The following is a 27,934-nucleotide window of genomic DNA, read 5'->3' as shown; positions in this document are numbered from 1 at the left end:
GGATGACGGACAGAGCTCCGGAGTCAGGCCGGCCCAGGTCTGGATGCCGGCTGCACCGCGTGTGAGCTGGGTGACCTTGGATAAGTTACTTAACCTCTTTGAGCCTCAGCAGCCTCATGGGTGACATTGGCCTGACAATAACAATACAGTTCCACGGGGCTTTTGTGAGAATTCAACAAGAATATGTAAATCAAGCCCTTAAGGCTGTCTGACACACAGGGACTGCTTTAGCAACCAGCACCCACTAGTGCTGAGAGTTAAGAAAGGAGGGGGTTCTGGAAATCCTGCTTGGGGATGACAAGAACAGCATTTGGGCCAAGCCTGGGTGGACCGCCCAGCGATGCTGGACCCTGGGTGGGGAGCGGGCAAGGCAGGCGGCAGGGCAGGTAACTGCTTATTCTCTCTCCCTCGGGGGAGGAAACATCGAGAGTGAATAAGAGAACAGCATGCCCAGGTGGGATTTGGTGTCCTTTTAAAACTGAGAGCCGAAAGAGAGGCAAACAGCTAGGCCCAGCCCAGCCGAGAGGCTTGGGGTGGGAGTGTGGGTCTCAGTGATACCCTATGTGGTCTTGGGCCTGTGTCTTCCCCTCTCTGAGCCTGTTTCTCCTCCACTGGATGAGAGTACTGACTGGCGGTGGCCTGGGAGCACCCATCTGCTGCAACAGTCCCACATGTGGAAGGTGGTCCCTCCACCCAAGTGGTTCCCCCAGATAAGGACTGGGAAACCCCCAGTCCCTGAGCCTCTCAGGCCCCCCTATTCCTCTGAGCCTGCACCCAGGGAAGGGAAGCCCAGGCTAGCGGGGTGGCGAGGCTGGCCTGGGGGCCAACAGGAGGCAGCGGCTTAAGGCCCTGACCTTTCAGTCCGGAGGGAACACACTGGTCATGGGACCGCTCAGAATAGCCGGGGTACTATATTCAGCTGGCGTGGGAGGCCCCGGGATCCCTGGCCTGGGCAGCGGCCCTGGAACGAGCCCCCCAGCCCCTCCCCCACCTCTGAGACGACCCGCCTCCTCTCTAAGGCTCAAGCCATCGCCTCCAGAACTTCTGGCAGATGCCAGACCTCCCGCTCCAGTCCAGGAGCACACACACCTGTCCCCAGAGCCAGGCTCCAAACGTTCCCTGAGGCCGAAGGGGCATGGGGCTCCCAGGCCACTGACCGGGGGGTCAGAGAGACCTAGGTTTCTGAACCAGCCCCCCAGGAAACCTGTGCGCATGTGACCTCAGGTAAAGTGCTCCTCGCTGGGCCTCAACATCCTCCTCTGTCTTAGTAATAGCTCCTGCTAGAGTGAGCATGTAAGGAGCTCAGAGTCTGGATGAGGAAACAGACCTGAGCCAAGCCAGGCTGCTAATGAACACTTCATTACAAACCCCATGGCTTCTCTGAAGGGAAGGACCCCGACTCTAAGCCTGATCTAGCATATGAGGTCCGGGAAGCCATCACCAAGGAGCCAATGTTTGAGGCGGGGTATAAAGGATGCAGAGGGATGAACCAGGAGGAAAGAGTGTGCCAGAGGGGACAGCATATGCAAAGGTCCTGGGGTAGGGGGACCTGGCTCATGCAAGAAACTGAAATGAGGCCAGGGCGGCCAGAGCTCAGTGAGTGATGGGGAGAGCCAGGCCAGAGGAGACTGGATCAGCAGGCAGGCCTAAGGGGCCATGGTACGGGCTAGGGAAGCACTGAAGCATTTTTAAGCAGGCAAGGTGGTGAGCAGACAGATTTGTGAGTTGAAAAGACCTCTGTGTGCCACTGGAGAATGAACTGGAGGGACCAGCGGCTGGAGATGGGAGAGCAGTCAGGAAGCTGTTGGAAAGGTGGGCCTGAGGGAAACGATGGTGGCTTGAACCAGGATGGTAGACACGGAGACAGAGGGGAAAGGATGGAGTCTAGACAGAGTCATAAAGTACAAGGATAATACAACCAGTAGGAGTAACAGCAGCAGCCAACATTTATTGAGCACTTACTGCATGCCAGGCCCTGACTCGGGTTCTCCACATAACACCTCAGTTATCTTTCCGTCAACCCCTGGGGGCAGGTTCTCTCATAAGGCCCATTTTAGAGGTGAAGACGCTGAGGGACTCTGCCTAGGAGACACTTGGTTTGTGATGTTCATTGCTGGGGGGGCTGGGGGACCCCTGTAAAAGCACCACGGGAAGGAGGAGAGCACGCAATGGGGGACACACTGTGGCGGGGAGCACTCGGGGTGGCTGGGAGGGGAACACACCCCGCCCCCTCCACTGCTCGTGGGTCTCCTTCCTATGTTACCGTGGCCTGAAGTGGGGCCTGGGCCGGGGGAGGGGCCTCTAGGGGGAGGGGCGAGCTGCTGGGAAGTCCCCAACAGCAGCTGTGTCCCCCATCCCTCTACATGCCAGGTCAAGACCTGAAGAGCCCTGTGTCAGCTGGGACCCAAGGGAGGACCACCTCTGGTAGCTCTTCATCCATGCCTCGGGGTGAATCTCCCACCAGGGAGTGGAGGAGTTGGACGGCATCAGGTCCCCAAGAGGAGGGGACAAGGCAGAGAAACAGAGACCGGCCTCAGAGCAGAGGTGGGCAGTGGGTGGATGGAGGGGGCTTCCCAAGCTGGGGAGCTGTTGGTACTTCCTTGTCATTTGGAAGGCCAAGTGACTCTGGGGGAAGGTGTCATCACACACACACACACACATACACACACAGGGGATACTCTCTGGCCTACAGCCCAGGGACCACCACTGGCCCTGATCTGACTGATTGTTCTGTAACAATGTTCCCGACGACAACATACCAATAATAGATAAAAGCAAGGGCCTCAGACCTGCGCTGGCCCCCAAGGAGGAGAGGAGGGCAGCGTGCAAGCTAGGGCTGCCCTGGGCTGCCCCACACTGCCTGCCTGCTCCCACACCTCTGCAGCTTTGCACGCCAGCACTGCTGGCCCCTGCCACCTGCCTGGCCAGTTCCTGCTTGCCCCTCCAAGTTTGCCCAGCATCACCTCCTCTGAGACAGTTCTTACTCTCCCGGCCCCAGGAAGCTCCTCCACAGCCCTTACCACAGAGTGTCATCGTCCTCCTTTGCCTGTGTGTGTCTGGGGCACCACCCCTCACTCCGAGAATACAAGCCGGGCTCACCCTGTCCCAGCCTACCTCCCAACCCTCAGCCCTCAGCCTGGGTGCCCAGGAGAGCTTAGGAGAGAGGGGCCACGGAACCAGCTGCTCCAGCCAGCCCTATCACCCCTCAAGAGCTCAGAGGGGACCTCCCACCCCAGCCAAGTAGCCCCTATCTTCCAGGGCCAACACTAAGGCCCAGGGTGGGGTGGGCTCACTACCTCTCTATGCACCAACAAAGGACCTGGGCTAGAGCAGTATTTGTACTGAGGGTGGGAAACGAGGAACAGGACCGCTCGCTGAGGCGGCCCAGGCGGCCCAGGAGACTGAGGCAGCGGGCAGGAGGCTGGCCTGGAGCTTCGCCTTCCTCACGGTGTGCGCACACCCAGGCAACCGGGGTCTCTCCACATGCAAGACACACCGCAACACTGACACACACAGGGTCTCACACACAGCCTGTCATACACACAGCCTCACACACACACAGTCTGTGTCATACACAGGGTCCCCCACCCCACAGAGAGCCTCACACACACATAGTCTCATGCACACAGTCTTACACACACAGCCTCACACACAGAGCTTCACACTTGCCACACACAGCAATACACCCACAGCGACACACTCACCACAAGTCTCTCACACTCTCCCAAGAATCTCTCTCTCTCACACACACACACGGCATCTCCCTTACACACACAGTCTCTCTCTCTCTCTCTTTCTTATATACGCACTCTCTCCCACGCAGTCTCATTCGCACACACAAAGTCCATCTCTCAAAACACACAGAATCTGTCTCTCTCACGTTCACACCGAATCTCTCTTACACAGTCTCACCACACACATACACACACACCACACCCAGAGTCTCACACACATATTTTTATTCTCATACAGTCTTTCTCACACACATGAAGAGTCTCTCACACCCACACAGAATCTCTCTTACACAGATTCTCTCTCACACACACAGCTTTTCCTTCACACACATATACAACGTCTCACACATACAGGATTCTGGGCTAGAATCTAGAAGAAAAATTTAAATCCTAATGCACAACGTGAGGAGGCTTTGGGCCGTGTGGGGGAGGGGTAAACAAAGGTGACAGCGGTGGCGGGCCGGCAGGCGAGCAGGATGGAGGGGGGCGGCGGGCGGGCGGCCTCTGCGCAGACAAGCCGCAGAGAGGAGCGCAATGCAGCGAGGCCGGGTGGCAGCGGGACCCGGGTCTAGTCCAGGCTCAGCCCCCACTTCTCCTGTGCCCTTGGGCAGGCCCTTCCCTGTGGGCCTCATCGTCCTCATCTGTCACCCAGGGGAGTTGGTACGACTCTGTGGGGCTACTGGGGAAAGAAGGTGGCACAGACAGGCCAGAGGCACCTTCCCCACCTCCTCTCCCCCCTACTGCCCAGCTTCGTCCCCACAGTCTGCTCTTCAGTGGACACTCAAGGGAGTCAGGACTCTTCTATAAGGAATGGTACACCGACAAGACCGCAAATCACACTAGCCAGCCCATTTATCTGCATTAGGTGAAGGCCACCCCCAGCCACGGCATGTCCGGTGGGAGGAGGTGGACAGGGGAGGGGGCTGGAACATGCCCCTCGTGGCCCCAGTCAAGCCTGAGACTCAGGGACACCAGTCAGATCCCTAAGGCTGAGCCTAAGAGGTGGGGTGGAGGGACCCAGCCTCCTGCTAGGGAGCCAGGAGGCTGAGAGAACAATGAGGAAGTTGGGCCTACTCCTTGTTTCCGGGGCCAAGGGGGTGGTGGTGGTAAGATGTTGTCCAAGGTCAAATGCAGATGGAATGGGCAGCTGCTCTAACCCAGGCCTTTGCCTAGCATGTCCCCCCGCCATGTGCTGATTCCACCTCCAGGCCCCCCTCCTCCAGCCCCTCCCCACAGCTCAGCCACAGCCTCCAGTTACATAATCCCCTGGCTATGCGGGTCCCTGTCAGGAGAGAGAGGGGAGGAGAGACCTCTGAGGGTCCCAGTCCACTCTGGGAAATGGTGGGGAGCTGGTGGCCAGTTCAGGGGAGGATGGGGTCCCAGGAGACCCAGGTTCTAGTCCTGCTCGGCCTCTAGCTCCCTGGGTGACCTTGGGCACGGTCCTTAGTGGCAAAACGAGGGACTCTGGCTCTCTTGGCTCTCTCCCTATTACCCCCGTGCCCTCCCCGACACACACACACATCCTCTAGGATTTAAGGCATAAGATCAGACCACGGCCCCCTCCCTCACACGCCAAAACATGGTGTGCTTCATCCCAGGCCTGTGCCGAAACGCAGCCTTTCTCTGCTCGTGGGCACCTCAGTGCTCCCCAGGGCCCCTTCTCCCTCTGCACCTCCACAGCTGGACAGACACTCCTGCCCCCTCCCCTGTCCCATCCCCCGGGGGTCCAGCTGGAAGGAGGGAAGGGATGTGGAGCCCTAAAGGAGAGTCGGCAGAAGCAATGGTTTGCCTGATAGAAAGCTGGGGGGGTGGCTCACGGATCGGGGAGGGACTCTGCCTTAATTCCTAGCTCTGACCCTCCTCCTCATGCCTTAGGCTCTGTTCAGGCCTGAGGACAGAGCCTGGTGAAGGTAAGAGTGTCTCTTCCAGGGTAGGTGGCTGCTCCCAGGGTCGCCCTTTAGGGCTCAGTTAAACAGCAAAGACCCTTAGAATTTACCAGACCCCCTCTCCCATTTTACAGAGGAGGATGCTGATCCAGAGAGGCCATCCCAGGGCCAAGGTCAGCAGCAGGGGGCCCTTTCTTCCCTGCAACAAGCTGCTGTCACTAGAGGGGAGTGGCCGAGGAAGACACGCCCACCTCTCACACACCTTCTCCTGCATGCTCCAGTTAGGGCCCCCCTCTGCCCCTGACAGGTCCCACAGGAAGCACAGGCTTAAGGCCAGTGGACCCCCCAACACTCTCCTCTTATAATAAGGAGGAAGGGCAGGCCCTGTTCTCAGGAGCAGGTCTCAGAGCCATCACATGACCCTCCCCACAGCCCAGCCCGACACCAGTTACCAGACTGTCAATTAGCCATAAAGACTCCCCCTTGACCATCTCCTCAGGGCGGCCGAGGCTGCTGCCTCGGAGGGGAGCTCTGTCCCCTGCAGCAGACCAGGCCTCAAGCCCTCTTCGTGGGCCCTGGCTGGCTCCGGATGCCCCTTACCGGGGAGGGAGAAGGGGCTCCCAGCCTCCCTCCCCACACCCAGATCTACAGGGCAGCCCACGTCTTCACAGCGTCCATCTGCAAAAACACAAATATGCACACACAGGCACTCCTGCACACTCATACACTCCTGCTCCCTCACTCCCACTACATACTTTACCCATCCAAATACACACCACCACACTTACAGAAATAGGCACACACGATCTACTCAAACACACCCATTCATGCTTGTACAGACTAAATTCGGAAATACAGACGCAGACCTTACACACGTACATACGTAGTCACCCTTGAAAGAATCGCCCGGTCTCTTGCACACGTACACGTCTGTACACACACGCGCGCACACCCCCCTTTCAGTTCTGACTCCCTAGGCGCCCGTTCTCGGATGCACCCCTGCCCGCGGGAGGCAGAGGGCGCTGCCTTCCCCGCCCCGCTCTCCCGATGGGTCGGCCGTCACTTACCCGCGCGTAGCGGGATGAGTAGGGGTCCTCGAAGAGCGCCCAGATGCGCGGCTGCCAGCGGCGCCAGAAGCCGCCGGGCCGGCCGTCCGGGGAGTCGCTGAGCGCCAGGCGCTTGGTCATCTCCAGCTCGTCCTCGCCGTCGCCCGAGTCGCCCGGGCCGTCGGCGTCCGCGTCGTCGGCGCTGTTGTCCAGGGGCGCGCCTCCGAAGCTGTCGAGCGCCTCCTCGGCGTCGCGGTGCTGGCGGTACGTCATCCAGCAGCAGGGCTCCACGTCGGTCTCGTCGATGCCCCAGAAGGCCAGCTCCTCCTCGTAGAGCGGCCCGCACACGTCGGCCGGGCAGTGCAGCTTGCCCGTGCGGTAGTAGTTCAGGATGTGCGCGAAGACCCCCGGGTGGCGGTCGAAAAAGAACTCGTCAGCGCGAGGGTCATAGTCGAAGTGGCTGTGGGCGTCGGGCTCCGCCAGCCAGGCGAGCCGCGTGCCGGGCAGCGTGCGCAGCGTCGAGCGGTACGTCTGGTGGCGCGTGCCGCCCACGTTGATCACGATGCGCTCGCTCTCGTCCCCTTGGCCCATCGCGGCGCCCCCTTAGGCATGGCGCGGCCCAGCGACACCCATGGGAGCAGCCGCCAGGGGGAGTTGGCGCCGGGGAGGGGGGCGCGCGGCCTCCTCCCCCCTCCCCCCAGCCGTCGGGGGGACAGAGGACCTCGGCTCTGGCCACTCCAAGAGCGACCCAAGCCCCTGGGGGCGCTCTCTGCCGGGTGCTGGTCCAGGGGAGTTTGCGCAGGATTCCGAGGGTCTCTAGGCACCAGATGTGGGAGGGAGCTGGTCCGGCTGCGGAGGAGGCAGAGGCGGAAAGGAGGGAGGGAGAGAGGGAGGGAAGAGGGAGGGAGGGGGGCGGCGCTCAGCGGCGAGCCCCGGGAGGAGGGGAAAGAGGGTGGGGGGGCCGGGCTCCCGTCCCCATCTCAGCGGGAAAATGGAGAAATCGACACAAAGCTGTTGGGGGAAAGGTCAGCTGTCCCCCGGGCCGGACAGATAGACCAGCCCCCGGAAGGGGGAGGGGAGGAGAGAAGGCCGGGAAATTCGCGCTCTGCTGTGCGGTGGTCGCCGCAGCGCGCTCTCGGCGCGGGGGAGATGGATGCCCGCCGCTTTCCTCCCTGCGTGGCCAGGCTGCAGCTCGGGGCGCAGGGCGGGCTCCGGCCCCCTCCCTCTCTCCTTGCCTGGCTGCCTGCTCCCCCCGGCGGCGGGCGCGCCTGCCCGCCCGCCCGCCCTCCTCGCTCCTTCTCCCCGCCTCTCGGAGGAGATGGCGGGCCCCCTGGGCAGGGGCACCCGGGGCGCTGCTCGGTGCTGTGGCCGCAGAGCGCTGCGCTCGGTGCGCCTCGGCTCGAGCTGGGGCTCCGCTGGGCTGCGCTCGGACTCCGGCTCCGGCTCCGGCGGCGGTGCTGAAGGGACAGCTCCCGGACTGTGGCTGAGCCGCGCGGGGCCGCGCAGGGGTTCTCCGGGCCGGGTTTGCTCTGCGGGGCCGGCGGGCACTGGCTCCGGTGCCTCCGCGCCCCGCGCTCCGCGCCTCGCTTGGGGCAGGCAGTTGGCGCTGCCGGCCGAGGCGAGGGGGCTACGGTGGTCGGGCCCGGGAGGCGGGGGTGGCGGGTCCGGGCGCGGCGAGGCGAGGCCGGCGAGGCCGGGAAGGCGAGGCGCGGAGCGGCCGCCGCCGCCGCGACGCTGCTGCCGCCCGGGCTGCTGCTCGGCTCGCTGGCTCGCTTGCTCGCTCGCGCGGTCCGCGTCCAGCCCGCCGCTCTCCGGACACGGGCACACGGCGCGCGCAGCCGCACTCGCCCCCGGAGGGAGGCGCCGCGCTGGGTCCTAAAACGCCCTGATTCCGCGCCCCCCTCCCAGCCCGGCGCGGAGCCGGCCTCTTTCCACCTCGGCGCTGGGGGCGCCTGCCCCGAACCGCTCCTGCTGCTCCCGGGGGACCCGCCGACGCTCCGCCCTCGGGGAACGCCACTTGATGGGCGGGGGCTTCGGGAGACGTCTAGGCTCGCGCCCTGGGGTCAGACTAAGGTGAGAAGGGCATTGCACCCGCCCGTTTCCAAACTAGAGACTGTTTGATCCCCTAATGAGACGAGATGTCCCCGATCGCTATCAGAGACACCTTGACCAGAGGCAGAATTGGCCGCTCCAAAAACCCGTTTAATACCGACTCTTTTCACCGAACCTGGAGCCCCCATGATCTTTTCATGGATCCCTCTTGCATGGACTCTGAAAACACTCCCCGCCCCCCGCCAAACACGCCACACACACCTTGTCCTTTAAGCCCTCTACTAACAACCCAATTATCCTGGACCCCTGTGAGCCTTTACTGTCCCTGGGACCTTTATAACTCCAGGCTGACCTTAGCCCCCCTGAATGCCACATGCTCTGCTGTATTGATCCCAGGTCACTGATCCTCCCACACCAGCCCCGGGGCCCTAGGTGGGGATTCCTTATGAAAAGGGCATTCTGCCCTTAGAGGTCAGAAGGAGTAACTGCCCCCAGCAGCTGCTAGCACTGACAATGCCCCCTCCCTGCAGGGCTTCAGCTGCCCTGGGTGGTAAGCCGGGCTGTGTCTGGGACCTGGATGGGAGCGGCACCCGCTGTGACTCCTACAGCTTCATGTTGCTCCTGGGGGTGGGAGTTGCATTTTGGGCCTTCAAGCCTTCCTGGCCCATGTTTGCTGCCAGTGCCTCAGTTTACTCAACTCAGCGATCACTCCTTTACTCCTTACTTGTCCCATGCTCTGTCCCAGGCACAGGGCCACAAGAGACCCTGCCCTGGAGGGGCTCTTGGGCCTTTGGGGAAGTGGGCAGGTGGGCCTGGGCAGGCCGAGGAGGTCAGGCCCAGCTCCAGGGGTGGCCGTGCCAGCAAAGAGACTTATTGATCACAGCCCAGCCCAATCGAACACAAGGCTGCCTGGGTGAAGGACGATTTAATTAAGAAGACATGAGGCTCTTATTTACCTGTCGGCACTTGCTAACTGTGCAGACAGCTGTCCCTCAACACTGACCCACAGATGCCATTGTGGGCCTGGGGACAAAGCCGTGCCACGGACATCTGTCTCCTCACTTGGCCAGGGGAATCCCTGTGCAGCCCCAGGGGAGTCTGTGTGTGGCGGGGAAAAGGTTTGGAGGAGTGGAGAGGTTTGAAGAGGGGCAAGGGGCAGAGCAAGAGACGAGGGATGGGAGAAAGAGTGGGGAGAGACAGAGAGAGGCAGAGTTGGGGCAAAACCAGGGACAGAGATGGGCAGAGGCAAAGAGAGGGCTGGAGTCTGGAGCCCAGATGGCTCCTCCACCCTCCAGAGATTAGTGTAAGGAGGAGCTGTTTCTCCTTCAATCTCAGAGTAAGGCCGAGACGAGAGTGCTTTTGTTTCCCTCCTGCCCTGACCAGTGAGCCCCATGCCGCAACCATGAGGAGGCCTGAGCTGGGGCAGCTCAGCTTGGCCCAAGTCCAGATTCCCCAGGACACAGGCTCTCAGAAAGCTCTGCCCCAACCCAAGGAGGCCATAGAACAGAGGAATGGAGACCTCAGAAGGAGGAGGAAGAGAGGGACGCAGAGAAATGAAGACACACCCAGCTGGGAGAAATCAAGATGAGGAGGGACAAGAAAGAGGCCTCTCCAAACCTTCTCTTCCTTTCAGCCAGATGTCCAGTGCCTCACCCCCAGGAAGCCTTCTGTGATCCCACCAGCCGCAGGAGCTCAGCACTCCACATCTTCCCTCTCCTGCAGGACCATGTGGGATCAGAGTATGGCTCTCCAACCTTCACTGTAGTTCATCTTATTCCCCAAAATGGACGATCACCTCCTCTAGGGCTGCCCAGAACACAGTAGCACCTCACTAAGGGCTCAATGATTTGAGAAAGGCCAGGAGAAGGGCTGGGATCCCAGATCCCAGTGTCAGAGGCCTTGGGAGTGGAGCCCTTCCCAGAGGCTGAGTCAGGGGGAGGGGCTTCTCCGGGGGCTCTCAGGGAGTCAGGGCAGAGTCTGCTCAGGCCACTCCTCAGCTAAAGTGTGCCCCAGGTCGGGGGAGAGGCAGGGGAGAGGTGGAGACACAGAGAGGCAGACGGATCCCAGGAGGGGGAAGCTTGGGTGATTGGGAGCTCTGCTCAGGCCTGGCCCTGGAGGGTGTGCTAGAAAAAGAGAGGCGGGCCAGGGTTGGAGGGAGGGGGAATGTGAAAGGTGTCCATTGCACCCAGAAATGCCCTGCGATGTGAGCAGAGAAGGCTCAGAGAAAGGAGCCTCCCTAGCAGGAGGGTGCAGCTGCCCCCTGGGTGCCTCACACTGTCCCACCTTGATCCTGATGGCGCCCCCAGCCCAGGCCCCAAAGAATGCCCCCCTTCTCTATCCTAAGCAAAGACACAAAAGTCCCTTCTCTCACTTCCTTTTCACACTGTAAGGAGGCTGGCATTTGCAGAAAGCCGAGAAAAACCAAGAGGGCAACGCAGACAGAAAGAAAAAAGCCCCAGAGAAATGGGGGTGTGGGGAGGGATTGCCAACAGAGCCTCAGCTTCTCACCCACAGCCACTACCCACAGACCCTCAGCCCAGCCCAGACCCTCACGCTTTCCACTCCGAGCAGTCCCCCTTATTCATAGCCTTTTGTCCCCTCCCTTGCAGAGGAAGGCTTATGGTCCCCTGCCAGAGGGTTATTGGGCGCAGTGGCTGGTGGGAGGGTAGGCAATGAATTCCTGATGGAGTCTTGTTCACTGGTCAAGAGCATGGACTGTAGGACCGGGCTGCCTGGGTTCCAGTCCCAGCTCACCATTGACTAGTGTGACCTTGGGCAAGTTGCTCAACTTCTCTAAGCCTCAGCTTCTTTACTGTGGGGTATGAATAATAAGCCCTATAGCCTTAACATCTCAGCTCTGGGATTTCTTTTGTTCAGGCTAGACAGGAGGGGGTGGTGGGCCCCCGTAAGCTGTGCGATTGGAATGGCTGGAGGATGAGCTGGGGCTGGCAGTGGACTCGAAAAAAGGGGAAGGGAGTCCTGAGCCAAGTTGGGCCTACGTTCTCACACCTGGCACTTGCAGGCCCTAGATCTGGTCCTGCTAGGCTCTGGAACTGGCCCAAGTCAAGCCCCCAGGCCTTTGTCCAGCTGTCCTGTGTCCTGTGTGCTGCTCTTAGCATTCCTGGTGGGTTGGAGTGCCATCTTGTGGCCACATCTGGAAACTAACCTAAGCTGGACACTGGGCTGTGTAAGCAGGGGGACGGACCTACGGGCATCTCCTCCCCAGACCAGAACTCCTCCCTCCAGTGGACAGGGGAGAGTGAAGCTAGAGGTGCCATAGTGGGAAACTGGTCACTGTGGGCATTGGGTCTGTAGCTTGAGCACTGACCCTGGTACCTAACCCGGGAAGGAGGTGGGGTATACAGTTGTTCCTTCCTGCAACTCCTGGGTGAATGGACCCCAGATTAGTTAGGCTAGGGCAAGTCTAGAAAGGAGCCAAGGTACAGAATTCTCTGGGGAAGTGCTAGATCAGGGTTTCTCAATCTCTGCACCACTGGCATTTTGGACCAGATGATCCTTTGTTGTGGGGGCTGTGCTGTGCATTGTAGGATGGTTAGCAGCATTCCTGGCCTCCACCCACCATGTGTCAGTAGAACCCCTTCCCCAATTGCGGCAATCAAAAAGGTCTACAGACACTGCCAAATGTCCTGCGGGGTAAAATTTCCTCCAGTTGAGAGAACCACTGATCTACACAGATCTGGTTACAAATCTCATTTTGCAGCTTATTAGCTGTGTAAACTACTCACCTTCCATCTCAGGCTTCTGTTTCCTCATTTGCATAAAGGGAATAATATTTTGTGAGGACTGAATGAGACAGCGTCTCTCATTCGACTTCCTCTCCTTCCCTTGGCCCCTTCCCTCGGACGGCACACCCCCTCCAACCCCTCCGTGACCAGCCCTTACGCCATGTCTCTTTCATGGGTCCCTGCCATAGCTCAACAACGCCCATCCCTCAGGGGGTCAGTGTCGTCCAGGGGGCAGAGCGTCGGCCTCCCCTAGGCTTGGCTTTGTGGAGGAGGAGGCCTTGACGCCTCTCACTGCAGACTGTGGGAGTGAGGTGGGAAGGTGGGAACTGATGACAGCTGTGGTGAAGGGTACCGAGGATGATCAGGGTCCCTACATGTAGGGAGGACGGGTGGGCACGGGTACTTCTGCAAGAGTGTTCCCAGCAGGACTGGGCAGGGCCACTGAGTTCTCCTCCCAGAAGCAGCTGGAGATGTGAGGCTACCCCAAGGGTCTTCCTCCCTCTGCGACTCCTCTGCTAGGAGCCCTGTGGGTTCTCCTGTGTGTGCTCCCGGGGGGCGCCTGTGTGTGAGTCAGTCTGCAGGTCAGCCTGTGCAGCAGTGTGCAGGGGCGGGTCCAGGTTTTGCCAGGCCCAAAGTTTAGGTTTGAAGTTTTGGGGGTCACTCTTTAAAAAAACTTAAAAGTTGGGTGCAAAAGTGAATATTTACTTAGACTTAGAAAAAAAATCGAGACCAGATGTAAATTTAAAAGTTGACAAATACTACAAACCTAAAAAAATCCAGAAAAAAGTAGCTTAATGTTTTTATTAACTGCCTGACACACCTACATAATACTTTTAAATAAGTTATATTACTTGGAAGCATTCATGATGCCAGCAAAAACCAGTTGCAACTTTTGTGTGCAATTACAGAGTGATCAATTAACAAAACCGCATTTATTGTGTTAAAGCCGATCAGAGATGACTGAAAATGAAAAAGTTATCATCCTCCCATATAGCTATTTTTTCTGTGCACCAACCAGACCCTGCTTTAAATTTCCATGCCAACTGACAGCTCCCGTGTTGTCCTAGGCAGGGTTTGTGGCTCTTGAACGTACCACTAGGAGAAGCTTACTTAAAGATGCACTCACGAAATGCACAGGGTCATTGTGCCAAACAGACGACTGGCAAAACAACCTCGAGGAAAAACAAAGTTGGGGGACCCACACTTCCCTATTTCAAAACTTATTACAAAGCTGCAGTAATCAAGACTGTGTGGTACTGCCCTGAGAATAGACACACAGATCAACGGAATAGAATTGAGAGTCCAGAAATAAGCCGATACGTTTATAGTTAATTGATTTTTGACAAAGGTGCCAAGGCAATTCAATGGGGGAAAGAAGAGTTCTTTCAACAAATAGTGCCGGGACAACTGGATGTCTGCCTGCTACAGAATGAAGCTGGATCCCGTCTTACACCCTAGAAAAAGCAACTAAAAGTGGATCAAATACCTAAATGTAGGAACTAACACTATAAAACTCTTACTTGGATTAGGTCATGGTTTCTTAGATATGATGCCAAAAACACAAGCAACAAAAGAACAATAGATAAATCGGACTCCATCAAAATTTTTTAAAAAAGCTTTTGTGTGTCAAAGGACACTATCAAGAAAGTGAAAAGATAACCCATAGAATGAAAGAAAATATTTGCAAATCATACATCTGATAAGGGTCTAGTATCTAGAATATATAAAGAACTCTCATAACTCAACAACAAAAAGACAAATAACCTAATTTTAAATTGGACAATGGATTTGAATAGATATTTCTCCAAAGAAGATATACTAATGGCCAATAAGCACGCAAAAAGATGCTCAACCTCATTAGTCATTAGGGAAATGCAAATTAAAACCACACTGAGATACCGCTTCATGCCTACTAAGATGGGTAGAGTAAAAAGACAAACGATAACAGTGTTGTGGAGGACGTGGAGAAGTGGGGCCCTCGTACACTGCTGCTGGGGATGGAAACGGTACAGCTGCTTTGGGGAAGACTCTGGCATTTCCTCAAAAATTTAAACAGAGTTGTGATTTACCCAGCAATTTCATTTTTAGGTATATACCCAAGAGAATTAAAAGCATATGTTTACACAACAACTTGTACGTGAATAATAGCAACATTATTCATAATTCACTAAAAAATGAAAGCAAACCAAGTATCTATCAACTGATGAATGGACACACAAAATGTGATGTCTCCACACGGTGGAATATTATTCAGCCAGAAAAAGGCACGAGGTACTGATACCTGCTACAACAGGGATGAAACTTGAAAATACTATGCTAAGTGAAAGAAGCCAGACACAAAAGGCCAAAAAGTGTGTGATTCCATTCATATGAAATGTCCGGGATAGGCAAAGCCATAGAGACAGAAAATAGATTAGTGGTTGCCAAGGGCTGACGGCAGGAGAGAAAGTGGGGAGCAACTGCTAATGGGTACAGGTTTCTTTTGGGAGTAATGAAAATGTTGTGGAATTAGATAGTGGTGATGGTTGCACAATGTTATGAATATAGTACAAACCACTGAATTGGACGCTTAAAAAGGGTGAATTTTATGGTATTTGAATTATATCTCAATTAAAAATTGGGAAAAGTGGAAGGATCAGTAAACCAGGAGATTATAAATAATTTGCTTATGCTGCGAAAAATCTCACTTTGTCATGGTTCTGGTTCCCTTATCTGTAAAACATCTATTTCATCATCTTTTTCTTTCTCCGAATTGCTTTAAGTGAATTGCTAAAGAATTTCAGAAGTGGGACGTACCTTTTAAATTCACTAGCTCATTACACAGAGAGAAAGCCCAAGTCCGGATGGGGTAGGTCTCACTCCCGAGGTCTGCGTGCTGCTCAGTGGCACCAGGCCTAGGGCCCGGGGATTAGCGAGCCGCTGACATCGTGCGGGACTCACTTTCCCCTGCCACTGGGAGAGCTCTACACGAACTCAAACCTGCTGATAAGTGTTGTCTGAAGAAAAAGTTCACTATGCGAAAATGACTGTGCATGGTATAAAAACGAATATCAGACAGCCTCACATTTTAATCTTTTCCCTTTAATTGTAGTGAGTTGTGTGCAAACGATTTAAGTATTTTACAGATGAGAAAAAACTGAGCTAGAACCAACTCGTTCTTATCATGAGCACTGGCATCATCTTTGTTTTATCTCTCTCCACATCTCCTCATCCTTTCCGCCGTCCTCCTCTTGGCCTTTTTTCTTGCCTTTTTCTGCCTCGCCCACTCCTTTTCACCCACATCAGGCTGTATATCCTTTAATTGCCTCTTCCTGTGACGATGGTTTTATAATATCTTTTTCTATACAGAGAATTGAGAGATAATTCAGATAGATCAGTCTTTCCCTCAACATGGCTGATGACAAGTTGTTCTGTATCATTGATCACCTACGGGAGCCTCCATCAGCCTCACCGCTCTATTGGAAATGTCATGTGCAATTTTAGGATTGGCGTCAAATTTGGGGGAAACTCCATCAAGTTTCTTTCATCTGTGGATTGGAAGTGTTCAAGGTATTTTGAGTTTTCTTGTGTGGTAATTAATTTTAAACGTTTTTAAATTGACAGTGTTCATTAAAAAGTTTGTTGATGCTGAGGTCTTGTTATAGTGACATATTATAAATTTTATTGTCTTTATTGATGTCAGCATTGTTGTTAGATCAACAAAAGCTTAATCTTTTTCCAATTTGTTCATATAATTCACCCTTCTTCGTTGATTGGATTACAAACAATGCAGAGTCTTCAATAAGTCCATTCAAAAGTTATCTCTTGCTTTTAATAAATTCCTTTTTCATATCATCTAAATATACTTTGGGAGTACTATTGTCTTCACAATGTCAGAATCATTTTAACTCATTTCATTGTTCATCATTATTGCTTCTGTTTTATATTCCATTTATTTAAAATATGTTCTGCTAAAGCCAGATTAGATGTATATCTTTAGGTAGGACCCCACCTTGTCCATAAATGCCATCCAACACAATGGGGAAGTCAGAATAGAAGTAGACAATCGTCATAACCAATCAGTTAAAATAATTTACTCTGGCAAATTAAAAAGGAAACGAGACGATGTGAACATATTTCCAGGGCTTCTCCCAGGGCCTTAGAAGGGCCCCATGCGAGGGAGGCGACCTGAGGTTTAAACGTCATTGGTGTCACGGTGCATCTGCTGGAGGGGTCTGAGTCCACGTATGCCGTTGTATGAACACACAGTGTGGAGACTCACACGTACGTCTCCGTGAAGAGCATGGCTCGGCGTTTCCTCAGATGCAGCCCAGGCAAAAATGGCCCCAGGAGCAAGGGAAATTTCATCTACATGGCGAATGGAGTTGGGCTCAGCCAGATGTCACCAGGGGACTGAGGTGAGGAACAGGCCAGGAAGGGGCCTCAAATCCCATCAACCGTGGTGTGATCCGGTCTCCAGCTGCTCCCCTCCCTCCTGACTTTCCTCACCTCCTCCCTTCTTCTGTCCTCTGTGGAGGCTACAGGGCAAGGCAGCTAAGAGTGTGGTCTCTGGGGCCACTCTGCCTGGGTTCGAATCCTGGCTCATGACCTAAGTGGGTGCAATGAGAGTTCTTCCCCGGCAGTTTCTAACTGGAGTTTAATGGCGTGACGTAAGGTAATCCCTGAGTTGTGGGAAAAAACCAACATGGAGTAGGAGAGAGTAAAGTCACATAGAGGCAAGAAGGGGAGTGTGTGGAAGAGTAAGAGGGGCTCCAGTCCCAGCTCTCAAGGCCCATGGACGCTGTGGTGCTTGTAGCACTATTTCGATCTGGGAACTGCCCCGTGTCCTTCCAACACACCCCAGGGGGGTTTAAGCTAGTTTGACTTGAGCTTCTGTCACTCGTCACCAGTAGTGTCCTGGACTAGATCTGTCCCCATATCTGCTTCTTCTTCCCCTGAGGGCTCCATCTCTGTAATGGCACCACCGCCCGCTCTGAAGCAGACCAGAGCCTGGAGTCATCCTTTTCTCTCACTTTCATTTGCTCTGTGAACAGTTACACAGGTTGTTCACTGAACAAGTGCACCTGGCTAGGGAGGAGAGTGAGGGCTGAAGTCCAGCCTTCTCTCTGCTTGCCTAGCCCTGAACCCTGGTGCAGGGCAGTGTCCCTGGGAAAGAAGGGACACCTTTTTCTAATTGCACACTAACCCCCTATAGGCTGCTGGGGCCTTCTTCTTGTATGGGGTTGGTCCCCTCAGTGCAGAAACTAACTCCTCTCTTCACCTGGTTACCTCCTCACACCCCGATCTCATCTCTCCTCGCATCCTTTACTTTCCAGATGGCATTTCCCACCATTTATAATGTGGCATGTATTCACTTGGTTCTTTGTCCAACAGCTGTCTCCCCAGTGGATTTTAAGCTGTGGGAGGGTGAGCACTGTGCCCTCCAGGTTCTCCACTGTCTCGTCCACACCCGCTCTTCATCTGGCATGACTGTCTCCACTCCTGTGCTTTCTCTCCCTTCCCGAGTCACAGCCCCAGTTCAGGCCATATCCTCTGAGCAAGGTTGGTGGCCTCCTGATAAGTCCTCCTGTCTCAGGTCTTGTTCCCTCTTATCCATTCTGCCAGCCCAGACTGGCCTTTCTAAAACACACAATTATGTATATCCTTCCCCTGGTTAGATTCCTCGATGGCTCCCTATTGCCCTCAGGATAAAGCCGAAATGAGGTCCACTGTGGCCCTGCCTCTGCCTCCTCCCCGTCTCACCTCCGGCCCCTCCCTGTGAGCATTTTTGGTTCCATGGAGCCGCAGTTTGCTTTCGTCGCCTCTAGGTATTTGCACTTGCCGTTTCCTTGGCTTGGAGCACCCTTCTTTCCTGACCAACTCCTTTGAGGTTCTAATTCAGGGTTACCTGCTTGTCTATACCTTCTGTTCCTGCTGCGTTCCTCTGCCCCACCCACGCCCCATTACAGCACTTAATTCCCCGTGATGCAATCAGCTGCTGAAACATCCAGTGCCCGCAAGGTCTGAGTGCTTCCCAAGGTCAGGAGCTGTGTCCACTGGTCCCCTTCCACCCAGCATGGGACCTGGCATCTGCTGAATGAATGAACTCATGAACGAGCCCCAGGGGGTCGCAAAGGAGTGTAAAGACCCCCAAGGCGCATCTGAGGAAGCCTCCAGAGGAAAACCTGAGGATCATTAGTACCCAAGCAGCCCTGGGCGGCTCCTCGGGGACCCTGTGTGGGGAGGGCAGAGGCTCTCAGATATGTAGTGGGGCCCTTCCTTCTGGCATCACGTCTTGCCTGTGTTCTCCAATCCTCCCCCCTCCCCCACCAACTTGGTGAGCAGAGCCCTTGAAAGTGGGCCTGTATGGTTCTCAGGAAAACCAGGTCTGTAAGGGTGGGATGTAGGAGGCACTGAGGCCCTGGTGACAAGAGTGAGTGTGTTGGGGGGTGGGGTTGGGGCAGTGTGTGAGTGGGGAAAACTTTGGCTAGGCCATCTTTCCAGGGGTGCCCTCTCAGTGGTGCCTCAGTGTGTGTATGTGTGTGTGTGGCGGGTCTCTCCCCGTGGGTGTGCTGTCTTCTCTTATTTCTCAAGACACAGCTCAGATGGCATCTCTTCCAGGAAGCCCCCCCCCCCCGCCCCCCCAGCACCCTGGCTAAGTCAATGGCCCCTCCTCTGCTCTGGAGTGCTCATGGCTTGATGAGAGCCCTTTCTCTCCCTTCTGCTGCAGGCTTGCACGGCCCCCTCCTCACAGGCTCTGGGCTCCTGTCTTCTTCTGCGATCTGACAGTGCCTGGAGGCTCTACGTGCTGCATTACCGGCTGAGGAGAGGTGTCTGTGCCTGTCTGGGTGTCCATGCTCTCCCCTTGTGATCGCGCCTGTCACTAAGAGGCTATAAGTCCGCACAGCTTATCCCGCCCCCTCACACTCTTTTCCTTTCCTCGTGATGCTGCCAGCACCTTATCACATTCTCTATGCCCAGGAGGATTCCGAGCAGCACCTGGGGCCACGCCTTTCCAGTGATCCTTCTGGACACCACACCTGGGTTCACTCTGTGTGTATAGAGGGGCGTCATTCTCAACCTTGCACCACTTCAGAATCGACTGGGGAGCTGTAGCAAAATAGCAATACGTGGCCCCGAGTATCTGAGGCAGATACGTTCAATCGGAATCCCCGGGGGAGGGGGGCACGTTTGGTTCTTTTTTAATTACTCAGATCATTCTAAGATGCATCCTGACCAGAGAACCACCGACCTGTGTGTAGTATGTACGTCAAGGTCACAGGGACCTCCCCACTCGTTGGAGACCTAGCACCCTCCCTTCCCCTGACCCCCGGCTTCCTCCTTGCAATCCGCATGCCGCCTACAGGGGTCGCTGCGGTACAGCTGGCCCCGTTTGCCAAGTTTCCTCGGGGTCAAAATCCTGCCCCCATCCCCAGGGAGAGCCGGAGCCGCCGCGGTATAAATTAGCGTCTTTATTTCGAAAACCCGGCGAGCGCCGGCGGCTCGCTCGCCTGCCATAATAACATACAAAGTCCCTGTTGCACCGCACACCATGCCTCAGAGATAAATACTGCCCTAGGGGCTCCTGCTCTGGCAAAGCAACTCTTATTTACAGAAATAGATTACAAAAGTATTACAAAAAGTGGTCCTGAACCGGGGAGGGGGTGCGAGTGGTAACCGGTACACTAGTTGCACCGGCGACGTGAGCGCACTCCGCAGACAACGGGAAACAGCCGACGTAGAGAGGGCTCCCGGAAGGAGAGGCCACGCCCCCTTAAGCGACCTGGGCGTCCGGGGGCGGGGCTTAGGTCTGCAGGGGTCCCACGCCCCCTGGGGGAGGAGACCAGGAAGAGGATGGGCCTAGCCCCTCGAGGATCAGTTCTGGCCCACCAAGGAACGCCGACCCGCCATCGCAGCGCGTCTCAGGGGAGGGTGCTGCGTGGAAAAAGAGGACTGTGTCCTTGTCCTGGGATGCAGGAGGCGGAAACACGCATCAGTTCTCCCGCCTTTCCTACCTCGGGATGGGTCGCTTTTAAAGCGCGGTTGGGGAGAGGTGGCATTTAAGATCAATCTTTTCGGCGCGAGGGACCCTAAGGGCACCCTCCCTCGGGCGGGTGGGCAGCAGCGCCCTCCGACGCGGCCGCCCACCCCTCAGAGCACCTGGTAGATGGGGTTGGGGTTCGCGCCCGCAGGGCACAGCGCGGCGGCGTCGGGGGAAGGGGTGGGGGCGCCGCGCTCGCCCTCGCTCGGGGTGGCCGTCTCCTGCGGGCCGGGAGACGACTCCGGCGGCGCATCGGCCAGCAGAAGCGCGGGCGCGGCGGGACTCTCGGTGGAGATGCGCTCCACGATGCTGGACAGGCAGTCAAGGCTGGACACCGCAGCACTCTTCCCGGGCCTGGGTTCTGCACGGGGAGGGGAGGTTAGTATGCAGGGGTTGAGCCGCCGCCGAGTCTCCCTCCACTGGGCTCAGTGCTTTGGGGCAGACGGGAAACTGAGGGCCTGCCAGAGTCCGGGGCGATCCAGCAAGAGTGCCAGGCAAAAAGGGAGGGAGCCTCATGCTTAGTTTTTCATTCCCTATACCATCTCCCAGGATGGGCCCGGCGGGAGGGGAGGGGGTCCTAGACAGAGGGAAGCCAGCGCAGCTCAAAGGGGAACGTGGGAAGGAGGCACGAATACGCACCGCTGTGCGCCTCGCTGTAGTAGGTGCCATCGTAGCAGTTCCGCCTCCGCGCACCGCTCGGGGGGCCGCTGTAGTCCATCTGCAAACGGCAAGGGGGACCAAGTCAGGCCCGCGGGACCGCGCAGGGCGGAGCATCACTCCCTGTAGCCGCCCCCTCCCCAACTCCCCAAATCTCAGCCACGAGTTTTGCGCCCGGATCTGTGCTGGTAGGGATGGGCAGGAGCTGTCTGCAGCATGCCAGCCCAGACAGAGGGCGGACAGTCACCTAAGAGCAGAAATCTGCATTTTGGAAGTAGGGATAAGTGCAGAAAAAGCAGATCTTCATGTCGGTGCAGGAGTGTGCTAATAGCGCCCCCAATCGGGTGGATCGCATCTGTCCCGCGCACCCCCAAAGCACTAGGCCATTACAGCGATGCAGCCCAGGATATGGGGGTCCACTCCCGGGAAGTTTTCTCGGCAACCCTCCTCCGGATGGCCAGCTCCCCGCCCTCGGAAACGCGTCCCAGATATCCCGAGAGCTGCCCTCACTTCTCCTCTAGCGCGGGGTCCTGGCCTTACCATGCCGTCGGAGCAGTTGGAGCGCGGGCTGGACGCGTCCGAGTCGCCGCTGTAGTGCTCGCCGCCGCGGCCTGGGGGCAGCGGGCCAGGCGCATAGAAGGCAGCGGCGGCGCCAGGGGGCGCGGCGTCCTGGTCACGCAGCAGCGCCTGCAGGCCCTCGATGTAGCGGATGGCGTTGCGCAGGATCTCCACCTTGGGCAGCCGCTGGTTCGGGTTGCTGGACGTGCAGCGCTTGAGCGTCTCGAAGGCTTCGTTGACTTTGCTCAGGCGGCGCCGCTCACGCATGGTGGCCGCCTTGCGGCGGTCGGCGTTAGTGGTCTTGCGCTTGCACGCCTTGCAAGCCCACAGTAGACAGCGGCCGGCTTGGTGGTGCCCGCTGGGCGCGCGCACATGCTCGTCCTCGCGCCCACCCGGGGCCGGGTGCACGGTCGCGGGGAAGTGCGCGTGTTCCTCGGGCTTCAGGAGTGCGCCCACGTGCACAAGGCGCGGGTCCAGGTCCTCGAAGAAGCGCAGGTCTGGGGAGTCGAAACACGGGTCATCATAGAAGTCGTCCGCTGTAGCAAAGTTGCAGAGAGAGCCGTCGGGGCCCGACAGGTCTACGTCGCGGAGCGGCGGCGACAGCAGCTCCATATCCGAGCGAGGGGCGGCGCAGTCCTGGCTTCTCCCAACCGCAGCGGCAGGGGTTGCCCGAAAGTTTCTGCCACTCCGGAGTCCCGGCCGTGCAATAGCAAAGTACTGGGGGATCTGAATGTACACCTGACTGTCCTCGACCCTGCCCTGTCCTGTCTGGCCTGACGCGAGGCTAAGAAAGCGGTGGCAGCGCCCCAGGGCTTCCCCACCCCTATCTTCTCGCCAGGCGCCCTGGGCTATTTATACGGCAGTAGCCTAAGGGCCCCCAGAACCGGAGCGGACGGCTGGGGGCGGGGGCGCCCGAGGCCAATAGGAACAGAGCGGGGAGGGGCTTGGGATCCCCAGGGTGGCTGCAGGGGCAGGAGACAGGCCAGCCCCCAACCCCTAGACACTCGAACGCGCGCGCGCGCGCGAGCGTGCTCTGGCCCCTCCCTAGGCGGGGAGGGAGGCAGAAGCTGGCAGCCCAACGCGGCTGCACTTGGCTCCGGGGCACACTCTTTCCAAACCTCTCTGGCACCAAACTCTTCCTCTGTCCTCGGGAAACGCTGGCCGTGCGCACTCACCTCGGAGCTGAGTTTGGGCTCCCCTCTGTCCTCTGATTTGTGGGGGACCCAAGAACAGGGTAGGAGTAGAAATCAGAAGGAAAGAGATTTGGAGAGAGACACGTGGCAGTGAGGCAGAGACCCACTCACAGCTGAGATAGAGAGATGGTGAGAGAGATACCCAAGAGACTGAGAGACATTCAGAGAGCAGAAAGCTCTCTGAGAGGCAGAGGCAGAGAAACGCGCAACGACAGACTCGAGGAGCCCTAGTGGACGAACCGGAGACAAACTGGACGTGGCGGCCGTGTCGCTCGGCCAATCAGTGCCCCGAGAGTCGCTCAGAGGGCCGTGGGCCCAGCCCATCTTTCCTGGATGCTCAGAAACCCAGCCGCATCTCTACAGGAGTCGAGGATCCCAATCTCTGCAAACTCAGGTCCTGCCCCAGCAGGGAGGGAGGGAAGCGGACCCCTGCCCGACCCAACATGCTTGTGTCCGCAACCGGGCGTCCAGTGCGGGTCTAGGCACACGTCTCTTCCGCTGGGAAGAAAACTCCGTCCGCTGGGGTCTGGCCTCCGCGTCTAGCGCAGCGCTGCCCCGAGGAAGCTCATTGCGCAAAGGCGGCGAGCGCCCGGCCGGGCCAGAGAGCCCCAGTCCAGAGCGGAGTCTTTGAGAGCGGAGTTGGCAGACTAATGGCCTAAGTTCGCGTCCCGACCCCACAGCTTCCTGTATGATTTTGAGGCCTCCCCGAGCCTGTTTTCTCACTTTGTAAATTTGGGGATAACAGCGATCTCTTGGCGTGACTGTGGGGACGGTGAGAATCTAAAGAGACGGGAGATGTGGAAGCCAGCAGTCCCAGGTGCAAGGCCATCCTAGCAAGAGGGCTTGCTTCTGTCGCTGGCCTGCCTGGCCCGTGTGCTCCCTGGGGGCCTCCCAGCTGTAGGCTAGGGCACGCAGGCCTGACGGGGCCCTTGGGAGTCTCAGGGCTCAGCTCCTGAGGAGGCCTCAGCTGCACTTCTTCCCAGCAGGCCGACTCGAGAGGCTGCGAATAGAAGGCGCAGCAACCACCTCGTGGGGCCTCTGGCTCTCTCACAGCCCTGGGTGCTGCCACCCTGTAGAGCGTTCAGCCTCTTCCTGAGTCTGCAGTCTACACCTCCCCCTCCAAACTCTGGCTGGAAATCTCCCTGGGACCAGACACCCCTACCTGGGTCTCTCCTCCTGGAGCCCAGAGATAGAAACACGAATGAGCTTTGTGTCTTTCCCAGAAACTTCCGGAAGCTGTCCTAGCTGGTCCTCTGGGCCCTGGGAAGCCCTGCCTTCCCACCAAAACTGAAGGGCTCTCATGGAGCCCTGCCTTCTTCGTTCTCTGCCACTTGCAGGAGTGCTGAAGCTCCCCTTCAGGAAGTAACTTCACTCTTTAACACCACCTTCATTTATTCATTCAACAGATATCATGCAGCATCCAGTATGTGCCAGGTACTGGTGTAGGTGTCGGGGATACAGCAATGAACAAAACCAAGGCTCTGCTCTTGTGATGCTTACATTGTAGGGCAGGCTGACAGACAATAAATGGATAAGCAAGGAAGTATATGATGCCAGGAGGTTATAAGTTCTATGAAGAAAAATAAAGCCCGGGAACAAAGTGATGAAGATTATTTCATTGTATGGAGTGGGCAGGGAAGGACTCTCTGGGCTGATTACATCTGAGCAGAGACCTGAGTGAGGGGAGGGCGGAGGCAGAAATCTGGAGCCAGATAGAGGGAAGAGCATGTGCCAAGATCCTGGGGCAGGATTGTGTGGCAGATTTAAAGTACAGCAAGAGGTTGGTATGTCTGGAGCAGGATGAGCAAGTAGAAGGGTGGTGGGGATGGGGTCAGAAAGGGAGTAAAGGAATTCTATGCTGAGATGGAAAGCCCCTGGAGGGCTTGAGCGGAAGCGAGGAATGTCACTCTCTAACTTGTATTTTAACAGGAGCATGCTGGTTACTGGAGAGCAAGCAGGGAGACCAACTAGGAGGCCACAGCCATAATCCAAGTGGGTGGCGCTGGTGGCTTAGATCTGAATGGCGGCAGTGGAGATGATGACAAGTGGTTCAGTTCCAGATGTATCTTGAAGATGGAGCCAGTGAGACTTATTCATGATTGGATGTGGGCAGGGAGACAAGAGAGGAGTAAGGACGACTCCTGGGAGAATGGAGTTGCAGAAGAGCAGGTTTGCTGGGGGCAGAACGAGAGCCCAGGTTGGGGCAAAATTCGAGATGCATACTCAACATCCAGGTGGAGAGGTCAATGAGGCAGAGGATTTGTGAGGCTCAAGTTCCAGAGGGGACGTCTGGGCATGAGGAAGACCAGTCCACTCAACCTCTCAGACATCTCTCAGGTCTCTGCACCCCCAGAGTCACCATCCTGGACTCAGCTGCCACACTGCTGGCCTGAAACCACAGTGACCTCCCGGCTGCTCCCTCACATCCACTCTTGCCCCAGTTGACCATTCACTCCACAGCAGCCTGAGTAATCCCTTTAAGATATAAACGGGATTATACCCTCTGCTGCTTCAGACATCCTAAGAGCTGCTCACTGCGTTTAGAATAAAATCTCATCTTCCTGCCCTGGCCTGGAAGGCCCTGCATGAGCTAGCCTCAGCCCACCTCTGCAATTCAGTCTGGAAGCACTGTCCCCTTTGGTCACTCCATTCTAGCCTGACCTCCTCTCCCGACTTCCAATGCACTGAGGACCGTCCTGCCCTGGAGCCTGGTACTTGCTGTTTATAGGATGTCTGCCGGGCTCTCCCCGCCATTGGCTGCTTTTCACGGATCAGGTCTCGGCTCAAGTGTTGTCTCCTCGGGACGTCTCTGCCATCCTCTCGAAGGTAGCTGGGTCGCATCACCCTGCTCATTTCCTCCTTGGCACAGCCACTCTTTAATGATCTTCTTTATTAGTTCGTTCATTGATTGATGTGGCCCCATGAAGGCAGGGACGTGTTGTCCACCATGGCATTTCCAGAAAACATCACAGCAACTGTCACATAGTAAGAACTTGAGAAATGTCAGATGAACAAATGGGTGGCCTCATGCCTTTGACTCTGTCTCTATATATTTGAACTTCTTGAAATATGTCATTAATGAGGATGATTGTATTTCTTCTAAACTGGACAGTCACATATATGATTAGACACACATGCTGGTCACCCTTGCTCTTCCCAGGCAAGACCCAGGCCCAACTGCCCAGGGCATGAGCCTCTCTGTTAAGCAGTTGCACACGCCTGTTGCAATATCATAATAGGATACTACAGAGAGAAGTGGTGCTTATTATAAGCTTGAATCTTTTCATTTGACTTACACTCACAATGACGAAGGGAATAATTGTTATCTTAGTAACTTAGACTGAAACAAATAGTCCTCCTTATTGTTCAAACCTCAGCAGAATGCCTGACACCTACTAGACACTCAATAACTATTTGTTGGGTGGATGAATGAATCAAACTCTTGAATCTAAGAGTACCCTGAGATTTCCAGGTGAGCTCTTTAAGCCACTTATCCTTGCAAACCCAGATTCTTCTCAAACCTGAGCAAGCAAAGGGAACACAGAAATAAATTGGATGCTGAGACTTAAATGATTACAACTTTGCTTTTTGTGTTTGTGTTCATAAAAGCCGCCTCAGGGCTGTCATCACGGTGCCTTTACAACAAGTAAATGTTCTATGTTCGAACTTACCAAACACGTTTAAATATTTTATCACTTGTGGCTTAGAAATCTAAACTGCTTTGACAGTTTTAAACCTGCCTCGTAGTTCATCTTCTGCGGTAATTGGGAAGCACTGTTTTTAAACGCACACACGGTCTGGTGGTACAATGTCACTTCCGCACGAGACTTCCAAGCGGACTTTGATCTTCTATGAGGCTTCTGCTGCTTGACGCGTTTGGGAATCCCTGGTCCTGCCAACCTCTACAGACCTCTCCAGGCCTGGGACCCCGCCTGCCCGGGGCTGCTCTCCTGGGTGAGCCACCACGTCTTTGGGAGAAGTTTGCCAATACCACCTTCCTGTCTCTGTTGCGGAAAGAGCGGGGAGAGGTGTGTCCATCCTGGGACCTGATGCCTTTTAATCCTGGTGCTGGGCTGGGGACAGAGAGGGAAAATGGAGTCAGGTTTGGAAGCTGAAAGAGTCCAAACTCTTCCATTGCAGAGTTTAGTCAAAGGTGCCCCTCAGGGACACGGGTGCTCACTTGTTCTGGGAGGGGCCAATGGCAGTGGGCTGAGGGACCTAGCAGGGGGTGCTCCCAGCACCTCGCCCTTCAACTCAGGGCTGAGCAGACTGGGGGCTACGTAATCTGGGCCAAGTGCACACCTCACCCAGGCCTCGGCCTCCAGGCTTCACAGTCAGGAGCTCCTTGCGCAGCAGGTGGGAAGGGGGCTCCCTTCTCTTCCACCCTTTCCAGTCCTCTGTCCTCAGCTCCGAGGCCTGCCTGCCCGGGGCTATAAATGGAGAGCCGGCCTCTGGGCAGGAATGCAGGCCTGGCTGGGCCCCACAGTGTTGCACCCTGAGGGAGCGGCCAGCCCCAGGGCTCCAGGCAGCCTTTATATCCATATATATAGCCTCTGGAAACCCAATCCAGCCTGCACCTGCCCCGGGCTTCAAGCACCCTGCCCCTGCCCAGGCTGGACCTGTGGCTTCTCCCCACGGCTGGCACAGGCTGCATATCTTGCCAGGGGGTGGGGAGTGCCACAGGGCCAGAGGGTGAAAACATGAGCAGGCCAGGTGGGGCAGGGCCAGCCCCAGGTCCCCTCTCTGTCCCCAGTCTTTCCATCCTGTCCCTGGATCCACCCTGAGCACCCCTCCCCTGTCCCCTGCCAACCTTGTTCCCTGGAAAGGCCTGAAACTGCTGGCCCCCGGGTACAGACCCTGCCCTGGGGCCAGTCTGAGTTGGTCAAGAGGGTATGGACGTGGTCCCAGATTCAGGGCCAGGGTCCCAGAGATTCTCCACAGACGCCACACCTCCCGCTCGGGGGTGCTCCCTGGCTTCCCACATGCAAGCAGGGCCTGAGAGTGCAGCAGATGAAATGAGAGTTGGAGAAAGGAGTCCACGT

At 56.4% G+C, this 27,934-nt stretch overlaps 3 protein-coding genes and 1 long non-coding RNA gene across 5 annotated transcripts in view; 1 reads left to right on the top strand and 3 right to left on the bottom strand.

The window, feature by feature from the left end:
• The window catches only part of KCNC1 (potassium voltage-gated channel subfamily C member 1), a 40,832-nt gene extending 33,313 nt beyond the window's left edge, over window positions 1-7,519 (bottom strand). For both annotated transcript variants that reach the window (XM_070624399.1, XM_070624400.1), the window contains exon 1: window positions 6,688-7,519. In XM_070624399.1, the coding sequence (XP_070480500.1) occupies window positions 6,688-7,257 (570 nt within the window). In that variant the 5' untranslated portion in view covers window positions 7,258-7,519. The remainder of the gene's footprint in view (window positions 1-6,687) is intronic.
• A 173-nt stretch (window positions 7,520-7,692) lies between these two features.
• On the bottom strand, window positions 7,693-10,111 carry LOC139084278 (cuticle collagen 2C-like). The gene is made up of 3 exons (XM_070626647.1): window positions 10,099-10,111; window positions 8,592-8,723; window positions 7,693-8,534 (listed from the first exon to the last, which is right to left on the bottom strand). Exons 1-3 carry the CDS (start codon window positions 10,109-10,111, stop codon window positions 7,693-7,695), a joined length of 987 nt encoding a protein of 328 aa, XP_070482748.1.
• A 9,789-nt stretch (window positions 10,112-19,900) lies between these two features.
• On the bottom strand, window positions 19,901-22,744 carry MYOD1 (myogenic differentiation 1). Its single transcript, XM_070624398.1, has 3 exons — window positions 21,682-22,744; window positions 21,124-21,202; window positions 19,901-20,845 (listed from the first exon to the last, which is right to left on the bottom strand). Exons 1-3 carry the CDS (start codon window positions 22,309-22,311, stop codon window positions 20,595-20,597), a joined length of 960 nt encoding a protein of 319 aa, XP_070480499.1. The 5' UTR covers window positions 22,312-22,744; the 3' UTR covers window positions 19,901-20,594.
• Window positions 21,824-26,462, top strand: LOC139083989 (uncharacterized). Its single transcript, XR_011541218.1, has 2 exons — window positions 21,824-23,286; window positions 24,822-26,462. It is a non-coding gene; the product is annotated as an uncharacterized lncRNA (long non-coding RNA).
• The last annotated feature ends 1,472 nt before the right edge of the window (window positions 26,463-27,934 follow it).

The sequence above is a fragment of the Equus przewalskii genome, chromosome 6, assembly GCF_037783145.1.
Source record: "Equus przewalskii isolate Varuska chromosome 6, EquPr2, whole genome shotgun sequence".
In the NCBI taxonomy this organism is placed as follows: Eukaryota; Metazoa; Chordata; class Mammalia; order Perissodactyla; family Equidae; genus Equus; species Equus przewalskii.
Note: the sequence above shows the minus strand (reverse complement) of the source record. Positions and strands in the feature narration are given on the sequence as shown.